Source organism: Tupaia chinensis, unplaced genomic scaffold (genome assembly GCF_000334495.1).
Source record: "Tupaia chinensis unplaced genomic scaffold, TupChi_1.0 Scaffold141165_1, whole genome shotgun sequence".
Taxonomy (NCBI): domain Eukaryota; kingdom Metazoa; phylum Chordata; class Mammalia; order Scandentia; family Tupaiidae; genus Tupaia; species Tupaia belangeri.
Window position 1 is genome coordinate 672,233 of NW_006201028.1, and position 14,111 is coordinate 686,343.

A 14,111-nucleotide genomic window follows, 5' to 3' on the forward strand; every position below is an offset into this window, starting at 1 on the left:
TAAAGTGATAAATTATGTGATTTCAGCAGCACCCTAGCCGTTTCTGGACTCCCGGTGGCTCTATTCATGCAGTGAGCAGTTGGAGATGAACTCCAAAGACTTTTCCTGCTCTCTGGTCTCCACAGTGTTCAACCATGACTAGTCCTCTCTCTCTCTCTCTTTCTCTCTCTCTCTTTGGAGAGGTTTTTACTATAGGGCACATGCATTTGCCAGAAAGACAGAGAGAGAGAGACAGAGAGATAGAAAGCGAGAAATCACCCCCTAGCGGGGATGGCTACGCCACAATCCCTTCTCCTCCATTCTCCCCTTGGGATCTTGGGCACACACGCACACGCGCCTGGCGTGAGTTTAAGCCACCAGGGTGAGTTTAAGCCACCAGGTCCGGGACTCGAACCACAGTTGACTACATGGGAGTCCAGTGACATAGCCGTTACGCTAACTGCTGGTCCCTCTCTCTCTCTCTCTTTTGTAGGTTTTTGCCATAGGGTGTGTGTGCTTGCTAGAGAGAGACAGAGGGAAAGTGAGAAATCAACACTAGAGGGGATGGCCATGTTACAGTCCCTTCTCCTCCACTCTCCTCTCTAGATTTTGGACACAGATGCACACATCCTCACCATGATTTTCAAGCTGCTGGGTCCAGAACTCTAACTGTGTAGCTGGTCATGTGAGAGTCCAGTGCCTTAACTACTACACCACCTGCTGGCCCTGACTAATCCCTCTAGAATGGGAGAGTTCCAGTGACGAGACCCCTCTAAGACCCCACTCATCAATAATGGCCACCTTGAACCTCTTCCCTCGGCAAGTCTGTTCCAGCTATAGCCTTCCAAGCAATACCGGCAGCAGCAAGCACATCCCCCACACAGCCTGCCTCCTTCCCATCACCAGGGGAATTGCACTCCCAGTAACAGGTACTGTTCTGAGGTGCCAGTGCTGCTCCCATGGCCCTAGAGAGCCAATTAAGGTGAGGAAACTGTTCATGAACTAAAAAGCCAGCCCACTGACAGGGCTCTGGAGCTCCAGATTCTGCACCTGCTGCACATCCAGCTCGGCCAGCTCAGCAGCCTGCCCTCCACCTGGGAAACTTGGGTCACCGCTCACAGCAGAATCTACAAGAGTGGACACACGGCTAAGCACCTGGAATGAGCAAACTGCACTCCCCTGCTTCCTAGCTCCTGCAGCTAAGATCCTACCCTCTGCCCCCTACTCTCATGCCAGCCATTAGAGCCCCTCCAGGTGAGCTGCTCATTAAGATAAGAGTCATTTCCCTCTCTGACTCTGAGGTTGTAGCATCTTGCATCAGTTCTTTCTCTCTTTGGATCTTCCCAAAGCCCCAAGGCCTGCCCACTGAGGGATAGTGATTGCTCCCCCTTTCAGCATTAGGAGTGTACAAGGAATATGCTGACACCTTTCTTAGCTTCAGAAAGCACTGGGTTATAGTGGCTACCTGGTGTTCTTGGAGTTTATGAAGTCAAAAAGGGCCTGGGACCATCTAGTCACTTAATGCTGGAGCAGAGGTCCAGGGCTTATGACTTCCAGACCAAGGCTTCCCACATCTTGCATCTGCCACTTTGAAACTGGAAAAAGTAGGACACCAAACAAGTAGATTCTGGAATTTGGATCTCAGAATCATAGTATTCCAGCAAGGATCTTTCAGTAGATTTAAAAAGAATAAATAATGTTCATTTTACTCACATGAAAAGGAAATATCCAATTAACAGCTTTCTTTCCCTCCCTGAGATAACAAATAAAACCATAGAAACCCCAAGAATCTCGAAGACAGAGCCAGCACAGAGTAAACGTCCATTTCGAGGATGCCAGTTCCCTTCAGAGCTTGCTTCATTCATTTAAGGTATCACTTTGGGACTCAGTACCCAACTTTCCAGATAGAATTTGTCCTGGGACCATTTTCAGTTAGACATAAAAGCAAATAGTTCCAAGTAGCTATTCTCATTAGCTAAGTAGATCCATTTCCCATAACCAGCCTTTCTACATCGGGTCTGAAGCTCCAGTAAACCACTGCAGGCTCAGCACACTCCCACACTCCACCTCTCTGGTCCCACCCCTAGCTTCCAAAGACCCTGTCCAGTTTGTCCCCTGGAGCCTGAGACCTGATGCAAAACTATCTTCCTGGTCTGCTGGAGTTGCCCAGGAGAATCATGGCCAGGCTGTGGCCGCATTAGTGAAGGACTTAACACTTGATGGCTCAGGCCACAGGATTGGTTCTTTGCGCAGAGTCTCCATGCTATCTCCCCCTCAGTCCAGTGATTCCAGATGTGTGGATGTTCCCCCTGAGCAAAGTGCTACAGTACCGATCACAAGCTTTGAAAATAGGTGAACTTGAGTTAGACTGTATTTGTTGCACCTCAGACTGGACATTTCCCAACCCTCAGGAATTTTTCATCTGTAAAATGGGAATAACAATGCCTATCCTTCAGGTGTGCTGTGAAGTTTGAAAAACACAACACAGTCACAAGTGCCCTGTACAGTGTCCCCTCCTCCAACGTGAACAATGCAAAGGGGTAGTACTACAAGTGAAAAAAATCTTGCTTCTAGGCAAGGCTGGAGTCACTACTAAGTTACATATGCAATAAATATTTGCCAAAACTTGCTTGCTGGGTCAGGTTCTATTAGGCTGTGGGGTAGTAGAGATGAAAGGTACAAACCAGCTAAATGGTAAGATGTGCACCTCATGCCAGTCCCTCAGTTCTGAACCCTAATGCAGGAGTACAGGCCTGGGGAGGCTCCACTGAGGAATTACGGTTAAAAACCAGCTGGACAGGCCCTCAGCCCAACCCTTCCCAGTTCCTCTTTTATTCAACTCAACAACTGCTCAGCTCTATCAGCCACTAGGAGAAATAATTTATGTAAATGGACTCAGTCCCATGCAATGTGGCCCCATTTGGCTCAAAGCAGTGATAGTGAGACCTATTTATTCTTCAGCCTCTATCTATCTCTCCTGCCTACGTTTTACCTGCACAATTTACTATTTTTTTTTTAATAGAGATTTCTGCTGCAAGGCATGTGCACTGGCTGGAGAGAGAGAGACAGAATGCAAAAAATCAACCTCCCCCACCCCCTGAAGATGTCCACACTGCAATTCCTTCTCCTCCATCCTCCTCTTGAGATTTTGGGCGCACACACACACATGCCTGGCATGAGTTTCAAGCCACCAGATCCGAGACTAGAACCACAGTCAACCATTTGGGCGTCCAGTGCCTTAACCACTACGCCACCTGCTGAGACCACATTTTACTTTTAAAAATCCCAGATTGGCAGAAAGAGCCTTTTATCAAGTCTGTGCTCCTATTCTGCTAAATAAAGTGGCAACACTAAACATTCTTTTTTTTTTTTTTTTTAAAAAAAGACTCCCAAGAATGACTTCTCAAACTACAGACCAGAAATCTAAGTTGAGATATTGAGTATCTCACTAGACTTGCCAGAGATAGGTGCCAACTCTGCCTTTTATTAGACAGCTCATTTGGATGCTATTCTTTTAGTCTACAAAAAGTATTCAGAGAGCAACTGGTATTCATCAGTCCTAGTGCATGGAGAATCTCCCAAAGTTTTTACTTTAATTTCTTCTTCTTCTTTTTCTTTTTTTTAATACCATTTTTGCTATAGGGCATGTGCATTCACCAGAGAGAGAGAAAAGTAATAAAATCACCCCCTGGGGAGACGGCCATGCCACAATCCCTTCTCTTCCATTCTCCTCTTGGAATTTTGGGCACACCCACACACACATACCCAGAGTGATCATCAAGCCACCAGGTCTGGAGCTTGAACCACAGTCGGTCACGTGAGAATCCAGTGCCCCTTAACCACCGAAACTTTTTCTTTTAGAGAGATTTTTGGTATAGGGTGCATTCGCTCACCAGAGAGACACAGACACAGACAGAGAGACAGAAAGTGAAAGATCACCCTCCAGGGGGGATAGCCATGCCACAATCCTTTTTCTTCTATTCTTGTCTTGAGATTTTGGCCATGCATGCACACGTCCCCAGAATGAGTTTCAAGCTGCTGGGACAGGGACTCAAACTGTAACCGACTACATGGGAGTCCAGCAACATAACCGGTAAGTCATCTGCTGGTCCAGAACTTTTTTTTAACTGCCAGAGGGTACATGCACTCACCAGAGAAAGACAAAGGAAAAAGTACTTCCCAAAGGGGCGTGGTCATGCCACAATTCTTTCTTTTCCATTTCTCTATTTTGTCTGGATTTGGGCTCACACACACATATACACATACACATGCCAGTGCTGGGACTAGAATTGCGGTTGGCCATGTGAGATCTAGGCCACTGGCTGGCCCTATTTCTTGAAATCTAAACAATCTTCTCTTCATTATATTATTTTTATCTGCTTACTTATATGTCCTTCATTAGAATATATGAGCTTCTGGGGCCGGCAGGTGGTGTGATGGTTAAGGGTGCTGGACTCCCACATGGCCGACTGTGGTTCAAGTCTCAGACCTGGCCACTTACTTTCTCTCTCGCTCGCTCGCTTGCTCTGTTCCTCTCCGGTCAAATTAACAATAAATAAATAAATGTTAAATAAAATAATTTAAAAACAAATAAACAAAGAAAAAGAATATATGAGCTTCTTGAAGGCAAAGACCCTGTCTTTTCATCTCTGTCTTAAATGACATAGGGCCTGAAACAAAAGAGTTAATAAACACCTGTGAAATAAGACATCGTGCAGAGTCCTAATAACCCCAAATAATAGAAAAGAAGCCTATTCTTCTGCTCACCCATAAATGCATGACAATAACAACGGCATAGCCAGACCACAGGACACACTAAAGAATACAGGATGCCTCTCTAGGACCAAATCACATGCTTCCATTTAACGGGATTTTTTTTTCCACTTTACAGTTTCACAAGTTCTAAAAAATAGCACTTTTCAAAATTTCTTAGTCTCTTACTAAATACGATACATAGTATGGAATAATTTATGTTCTCATTTAATCTTTTTTTCTTTTTTGAAGAGGTTTTTCCTATAGGGCGTGTGCACTCACCAGAAAGACAGAGACAGACAGAGGGAAAATGAGAAATCGCCCCCTGGGGGGATGGCCCCATCGCAATCCATTCTCTTCTATTCTCCTCTTGGGATCTTGGGCATGCATGCACACGCACCCAACGTAAGTTTAAGCCACCAGGTCTAGGACTCAAATCACAGTCGACTATATATAGCCAACTGCTAGTTCCCGTTCTCATTTAATCTTTATAAAAATCCTATGAGTTAGGGGATCAGCAGTTGGTGTAATGGCTATGTCACTGGATTCCCATGTAGTCAACCACGGTCCAAGTCCCAGACCCGGTAGCTTAAACTCACGCTGGGCGCATGTGTGTGTGTGTCCAAGATCCCAAGAGGAGAATGGAGGAGAAGGGATTGTGGCATGGCATCCCCCCTGGGGGGGGTGATTTCTCACTTTCTGTCTCTCTGTGTCTCTCTTTTTCTGGCAAGTGCATGCACCCTATAGCAAAAACCTCTCAAAAAAAAAAAAATCTTATGAGTTGGTCACTAAAGTCATCCTCATTTTATAGGCAAGAAAATTCAGCAACAGAGAGATGAAGTAACTTGCCCATGTTATACAACCATTAAGTAGCAGGCAGTTCAAGACTCATACTGAGATGATCAAATATATAGATACCGAAGCTTATGTTTTCATTCACCATTACACGTATGATAACTTGACAACAAACATTGTGATTATAATAATTACCATTACTATAGATTTAATAGTTCTGATTTTAGTGCCAAGCAAAATTAAGACATGTATGATTAGTTCACATAAAAAAAAATCTTAATTAAGACCAGAGATCTAAATCTTAGAGGGAAAATTATAAAACTCTCAGAAGAAAACATAGGATAAAAGCTTCATGACATTAGGTTTAGCAATGATTTCTCAGGTATGACACCGGAAGCATAGGCAATAAAGGAAGAAATGAGATAAATTGGGCTTAATCAAAATTAAAATTTCTGTGCATCAAAACACTAGCAACAGAATAAAAAGAAAATCCATAGAATGGTAGAAAATATTTTTAAATAATACATCTGATAAGGGGTTGATATCTATTGGGTCGTCTCAAAAGTCATGACACATTTTTCTATGTTTTCCTAAGCAAAAATACATCATAACTTTCCTGAAGACCCAATAGAATATATGACAAATTACTCCTACAGTTCATCAAAAATAGTGATTAAATGTATTAAATAAACAAATAAAAATAAGTAAAACATGGACCAGCAGGTGAAGTGGTGCGTAAGGCATTGCAACCCATCTCAGCAACTACACAGTTTGAATCCTGTACCCAATGGCTTGAAAACCACACCAAGTATGCCCCAAAATCCTTCTCTTTCTTTCTCTGGAAAATGCACATTCTCATGGCAAAAGTCTTTTTTTTTTTTTAAAGGCAAAACTGAAACTGTATATTCATTAAACAACAAATTCTCACTCTTCCCCACCCCCCCAGATCCCAGTAAACACCCTTTTACTTTCTGTCTCTATGAATCTGACCACCCTAGGTACCTCATGTAACTGTAATCATACAGTATTTATCATTTTGTAACAAGCTTATTTCAATTAATTTAGCATAATGTCCTTAAGGTTCGTCCATTTTGCAGTATGTGTCCGAATTTCCTTTCTTAGTAAGGCTGGATAATATTTCATTATATGTATATATAAAATGTTGTTTATCCATTCATCTGTCATAGGACATATAGCTTGCTTCCACCTTTGACTATTGCAAAGAATGCTACTATGAACATGACATATAAATTATTGCTTTGAATCCCAGCTTTAAATTCTTCTGGGTAGATACCCAGAAGTGGAATTGCCAAATAACATGGCAATTCTATTTTTTTTTTAATCTTTGATCTGGTTTTAGCATTTCTCTAAGTTAGAAACCTCCATCCCTGGAACCAGTGGATATAGGCTAAAGATAAAACATCAAGAGGCCATTATTTCTTTTTAATAATTATTTATTTAATTTTTATTTTTTCATTCATTTATTTTAATTTGACCAGAGAGAGACACAAATAGAGAGAGAGGTAAAGTGAGAAAGCAAGCCACCAGGTCCGGGACTCGAACCTGGTTAGCTATGTGGGAGTGTCCAGTGCCTTAACCACCATGCAACCTGCTGGTCCCAAGAGGCCATTATTGTTAATATTGACCTGAGATGCAATGCTTTCAACCTACTAGAGGTTCACATAGATCCAAGTGAAAGCAGCTCCGTGTCACAATCACAGACTATTGCAGACTGAGTTCCATTTCTAGGAGACATGACTACATATTAAACAAATTCTTTCCTATCAAAGATAAAGGGCTCCATCCTTGAGCCAGATTTTCCTACTATAGAACTAGCCATTTTACGTAGTTTAATAAGGACTAGTTGACTGTTAATTAACAAGATTGGTTAAGGCAGGAAGTCATATAAATATATATATGTATCTTTATTTCATTCATATATATAAATGTGTATCATTTGCCAATTTTTTATGTAGGGTCAATGCCTTTTATTTGAATCCAAATTCATTATTTAGAGTTTCCTTCTTGCAAAAACTATACTCACAATTCATCAACCAGAATTTCCAGTATCAGTTACAGTTACTTTAAATTAGAATAAGAACTTAAACACACTCGTTAAACAATCTGAGTGCAAATTGTTAGAATGTTTTGGTTGTTTTGCAATAGGACAAATTTTTAAAAATATTTTTAATTTTTTGAGGAGGTGCTATATTGTTTTCTACAGCAGCTACACTATTTTATATTACCAGCAACAGTGTACCAGGATTCCAATTTGTCCAATCTTTGCCAGCAGTTATGTTCCGGGATTTTTTTTTTTTTTTTGATAGCAATCTCAACAGGTGTAAGGTAGTATCTCAGTATGGCTTTGATTTGTATTTCCCTAATGAATAGTGATGATGAGTATTTTTTGCATGTGCTTATTAGTCATTTGTATATTCTCTTTGGAAAAATTTCTATTAAAATCCTTAGCCCATTTTTTTTTTTGAAGAGGTTTTTGCTATAGGGCACGTGCGCTCGCCAGACAGAGAGAGACAGAGAGACAGAAATGAGATATCACGCCCCCCCCCCCCAGGGGGAATGGCCATGTCACAGTCCTTTCTCTTCCATTCTCTTCTTGGGATCTTGAACATGCACACACACGCACCTGGCATGAGTTTAAGCCACCAGGTCCAGGACTCAAACCACAGTCAATTACATGGGAGTCCAGCAACATAGCCATTATGCTAATTGCTGTTCCCCTTAGCCCATTTTTTAATGAAATGTTTTTGATTTTGTTGTTGTTGCTGTTGCATGTTTGCTGCTGGGAGAGAGACAGAAAAAAGAGTAAAGTGAAAAAGTACCTCCTACAGAGAATGGTCATGCTACATCCCTTCTCCTTCATTCTCCCTCCTTTCAGTATTTTGGGCACGCACACGCACCCAGCATATTTTCCCAAGCTGCAGGGTCCAAGACTCCAATTGTGTAGTCAGTCATATGAGACCCAGCCACCTTAACCACCACAACATGGGCTTGATATTAACCCAACAGTGCTAGTACCTATAAGACATATTAATGATTCACCATATTTATAAATTAACTTACTAGATTTCTAGGAGTTAAGTAATTAGAAATGCCTATTTCCTAGATAATTGAAGTACTTATAAAGAAAAGAAAATACATTTAACTTACATAAGAAAGTATTAACAAAGTTTGTAAATAAGTTCAAATATCAATCAAGGGCCCCTTAAAAGTCATTGTTAAGATGTAGTTCATTGGTGGCATGGAGGTTAAGGTGCCGGATCTCACATAGCCAACTCCATGAGGTTTAAGGCCAGATCAGTGACTTGAAAATCATGCTGGGCGTGTGTGTATATAAGCCCCAAATCCTGAATGGAGAGGAGATTGCAGCATGGCCATCCCCACTGGGGAATGATTTCTCACTTTCCCTCTCTCTGTATCTCTCTGTGTCTCTCTCTGGAGAGCACATGTGCTCTACAGCAAAAAACTAAAAAGGGGGAAAAAAAGAATTATACTTCATTATAAATAGAAAAATAAGATTCATACAAGTAAAAACTTAAGAACTAAATTTAAGTTATACATTTAAAAATCAGAAATTAATTTTTTAAATCAAAGTAGATCATGTCTTTTCTGTGCTCCAACTCTGAGAAGACACAGAGAGGTTAGATATCTTGCCCAAGGGTTGAGAGAGCTCAAATCTAGAACTAAAAGACACTCTTAATCACAATTCTATAAACCACAATGCTATAATGCTTCAAAGACAGTCCAGGTTTGTGCTATAAATCATTATGGAAACACTGCAGAGAACAAAACAAAAAAGATCCAAGGTGATGTTACCAACTTGTCTGACTTTCTCATAGTACAATTTCATTCATGGGATATTTATGGCATCTCTATTACCTGCCCTGTGCTAGAACGCTGAAATGAAAGGACCTGGCTCTCTAAGAATTTCACAGTTCTCAATGTTATTGTTTCCTAGGAAACTTGACATTCAGGAGCAAGACATAGGCTCATTGCTGGACAGCAGCTTAAACAGTGAATGGTTCATGAGTCAGCGTGCTTCTGTTTAAAATCTGTTCCTGATCAACCCTGGAAGGTCAGCTGTTCTACCTCTGCGTTGGAAGTTTAGTGAGCCAGGGTGCAGCCTGTCCACCTGGGGAGTCAACCAAACTTTGAAGCAATACCTTCCCAGGCTACTTAGTCTGCCACCAATTTAAGGAAATCCCAAACATGAAGAGTCCCAACTTACAAAACAGATATATTAGGCATCAGAGGATTTGCTTTGTCTCAACAGATTCCCCAAAGAGTTGTTTTCAGCAATGAGTATCCCTTGGGCTTTTGAATTGTGAGTCTTTCTACACCTGAAATTCAGTGCCTATGTAACAGGAAGAGATCTATTATGTAGAAGGAGATATATCTATAATACCTTTGTACTCACCATCTAGGATAAAACTGTGAACCTTGGCAAATGGCCCCAGTTCCTGGATCAAGCCTTGGAAGCAGTCTTTACAGAGTAAGTGCTGGCAGGGTAGAAGCCAGGAGCCCACACCTTGCAGATCCTGTCTGCACAATGAACAGGTCAATACCATGGCCTCCATCTCTCCACTCCTGGGGCGGTATTTCTGGTCAGCCAGGGGCAGTCCCATCAAATTCATGCCCATGTCCATGCCCATGTCTGTGCCCAAGACCAGGGCTTTCCCACTGATATCCTCCGATGTGAAGCAGCGTGTAGAGCGAGCAAGCTCCACTCCCTGTAAGAAAAGCACAAAGCGGAGTGATTTATTTCTTTGGGGCGTAGGAAGTTCCTGGACAGGGAGAAGACTTACAAAAACAAGGTCTCAAAATTCCAGGCCTTGTCCCTCCCCAAAGCAGAGGCTTATGCCTTGGCCTCAGCTTAGGCCCAAAGAGGGAAAACAAAGCCTGGATGTGTCTGCCAGGTTGATTTTCCTTACAGAGTTGGTTTGCCTTCATAAGTGTCCCAGATTGACTTGTGCCTCTCCTTATTGGTAGATAAGCTTGAGCCTTTTGGAAAAGGGAACTTTATTCAGTGCCAAGTTTATGCCAGGTATTCCATATACTTTATTTCAATCTTTGCAAACTCCTTTGAATAGAGATGTTATGCATTACAGATGAAATAAAACCATGAGGGACAGACTGAAGAAACCAAGACTCAAAGAGATTGGATATCGCACACAGACGGTAAACAGCAGAATTCAATTTCAAGTCTAGGTCAGTCTGATTATAAACTCTACACTCTTTAGCCAGTGAAATGTGTCTTAAACTGAGAGCCACACATTTATTTCCTGAGTTTTCTCCAGTAATCTCTTAAAATTAGTGTTTCAGGAGCCAAACAGCAGTGCAGCAGTACAATGAAACACTCTTTGAGGCAATACCACATGGCACGGTTTCTGGTTCAAGTCCAGAGATCACCCTGAGCGTGGTGGACACGCACGTGCCCATGTCTGAGCCTGGTTAAAAGTGGGGGTAGATTGTGGTGGTAGGACACTGTTGGGGGTGCTGTCTCTATGACTCTCTCTCACTCATGGAAAAAATAAATTTAAAAACTGATGTTTCATTCTGAAAATAGAGGGGTTTTTTTTAACTATAAATAGTCTGGATCATCTATATATCCATCAGAACAAGATTTTAGGGGAAGTGGGCCAGCTATTTTTGAAGAACACCTCAAGCAGCTTACAAGAATAGCCTAGCATATTTTTCATGCCACTGGGGTCAGGATTTGAAAACAGTTACCATGTGGGATCTGGCTCTCTCTCTCTTTTTTTTCTTTTAAAAGAATTATTTTTTTATCTTTATTATTATTATTTTCCAATTTAATCACAGAGAGACAGAGAGAGAGAGAAGGAACGTGAGAAAGCAAGCCACCAAGTCTGGGACCTGAACCACAGTCACCCTCTACCCCCCACGCCACCTGCCAGCCCCGGGATCTGGCTTTCTTAACCACTAGGCTATGGGCTGACCTGTACACTTTTTTTTAATTATTCAAGAGCCCAAAGGTAGTTTTATTATGTGAGTTAAATCTATTGCTATTTACATTAGAAATTTTAACTAAAAAAGTAATATTAGTTCATGTTTCAAAAAGTAGTATCTGGGAGCCAGATGGTGGCATGGTGGTTGGGGCGCTTGACTCCCACTTGGCCAACGATGGTTTATAAATCAAGTTAAATAAAATAATTCTTTTTTTAAAAAAAAAAGATTTATTTATTTAATTCTATTTGGTTTTTGTTGTTTTTTTTTTTTGAGAGGTTTTCGCTATAAGGGCGTGTGCACTTGCCAGACAGAGAGAGACAGAGAGACAGCAAGAAATCACCCCACAGGGGGGATGGCCACACCACAATCCCTTCTCCTCCATTCTCCTTTTGGGATCTTGGGCACACACGCACACGTACCCGGCGTGAGTTTTAAGCCACCAGGTTCGGGACACGAACCACGGTTGACTACGTGGGAGTCCAGCAACATAGCCATTACGCTAACTGCTTGTCCCTGTTGTTATTATTTTTTTAATTTGACCAGAGACAGAGAAAGAAAGAAAAAGCAAGAAAGCAAGTCCCCAGGTCCAGGACTTGAACCATGGTCAGTCATTTGGGAATCCAGCGCCTTTAACTACCATGCCACCTACTGGCCCCAATGAAATGATTATTTTTTAAAAAATGAATAACGTAGTTTTCAGGAAGAACTCTAGGGTAGCTAGGACAACGGGAGTGCGACATTATACCTGGCTGTTTTTCAGGTTTGCAAACCTTCTTAATGTCCAGTGTAATACCAGACAGCTGGATTCTCATATGGGCTTCTGCTGCTGATCTACTATATATTGTTTTATATACAGCATATGCAGAAAATCCAGCCTTTAACAGACATACAGTTGGCAATAATAGATACCAAAAGCTTACTTGTGATGGGAAGAGGTTCATGGAAAAAAACGTAAATAGAGACAGGAATTCATGTAAATAAAGAGTCTATGGGACAATATACCACAGCAAAGTAAAAAAGATGGATCATTTAATACATTTTTAAAAACCTAAATCTATTGGGACCAGCAGTTAGTGTAATGGCTATGTCGCTGGACTCCCATGTAGTCGACCGTGGTTCGAGTCCTGGACCTGGTGACTTAAACTCATGCCGTGCACATATGCATGCGTACCCAAGATCCCTAGAGGAGAAAGGAGGAGAAGAGATTGTGACATGGCCATCCCCCACTGGGGGGTGATTTCTCACTTTCTGTCTCTCTGGCGAATGCATCCGCCCTATAACAAAAATATCTTCCCCCGCCCTATAACAAAAATATCTTAAAAAAAAAAAAAAAAAAGGAAGAAAGTTCTTTTTTAAGTTAAGTATTAAGAAATTCTTTAAGTATTAGGAAGCTGTCAAACTCATGGAGACAGCAAAACTTAACCAGAATTCTCAGTTTTGCTTAAAAGCTTGAATTTTATCATTGGCAACAAATACTGTCATTTTATTATTTTTTTTAAATTATTTTATTTTTTAGGTTTTTGCCATAGGGCACATGTGCTTGTCAGAGACAGAGAAAGTGAGAATTCAACCTCCCTGATGGGGATGCTCACACCACAATCCCTTCTGTTCCATTCTCCTTTTGGGATTTTGGGCAAGCACACACATGAGCTCGGTATGATTTTCAAGCTGCCAGGTCCAGGACTCAAACTGAGGTTAGCCATGTGAGAGTCCAGCACTTTAACCACCATGCCACTTCTGGCCCCTACCACTTTATTTTTAGAAAATTTCTGCTAAATTCTCAAGCCTGAATAACCACTGTTTGTTCAATGTTCAAGCAAAATTGGTGTTTCATGAAAACAAGCAAAAAAGGCAGCTACTTTGGCTTGCAATTCAAGCAACAGCACAAATGCAGTTTCTCATTTAGCAGAGGTACTTTTTGCATACATCTAATTTCTTCACATAGAATTTTTTAAAGAGATTTTTGCTATGGGGCTCATGCACTTGCTAGAGAGACAGAGAGACAGAAAGCAAGAAATCATCCCCCGGTGTGATGGCCACACCACAATTCCTTCTTCTCCATTCTCCTCTTGGGATTTTGGGCATGTACGCATGCCTGGCATGAGTTTTAAGCCACCAGGTCAAGGACTTGAACTGCAGTCAACTACACAGAAGTCCAGCAACGTAACCATGACATCATCTGCTGGTCTCCTTCACAAAGGATATTAAAAAGATGCATATTCAAGAATTGAGATTTGAGTCAGTCTGTGATCTGGAGGTTAAGGAAGCTGGATCTCATATAGCTTACCACATGGTTTGAGTTACAGACCTAGAGACTTAAGAAACATGCTAGGAACATGTGAGTATATGCCCAAAGTCCCAAAAGGAGGGAAAGATGGAAGAGATGGGACTGTGACATGGTTATGCCCCATAGAGGATGCTTTCTCCCTATCCCTCCATTTGTCTCTTTCTCTCGCTGACAAATGCATGCACCCTCTGGAAAAAAATTTAAAGAAAAAAAAAAAAGAATTGGGGAACCAGCAGTTAGCGTAATGGCTATGTCGCTAGACTCCCACGTGGTCAACCGCGGTTCGCGTCCCGGACCCGGGGGGCTAGAACTC

The 14,111-nt window shown here is 41.6% G+C and overlaps 1 protein-coding gene across 1 annotated transcript in view; it reads right to left on the reverse strand.

The window, feature by feature from the left end:
- TRIM66 (tripartite motif containing 66) overlaps positions 1-14,111 on the reverse strand; it is a 77,969-nt gene that overhangs the window by 53,188 nt on the left and 10,670 nt on the right. The window contains 1 exon segment of the mRNA XM_006162903.3: positions 9,962-10,274. Within this exon segment, the coding sequence (XP_006162965.1) occupies positions 9,962-10,274 (313 nt within the window).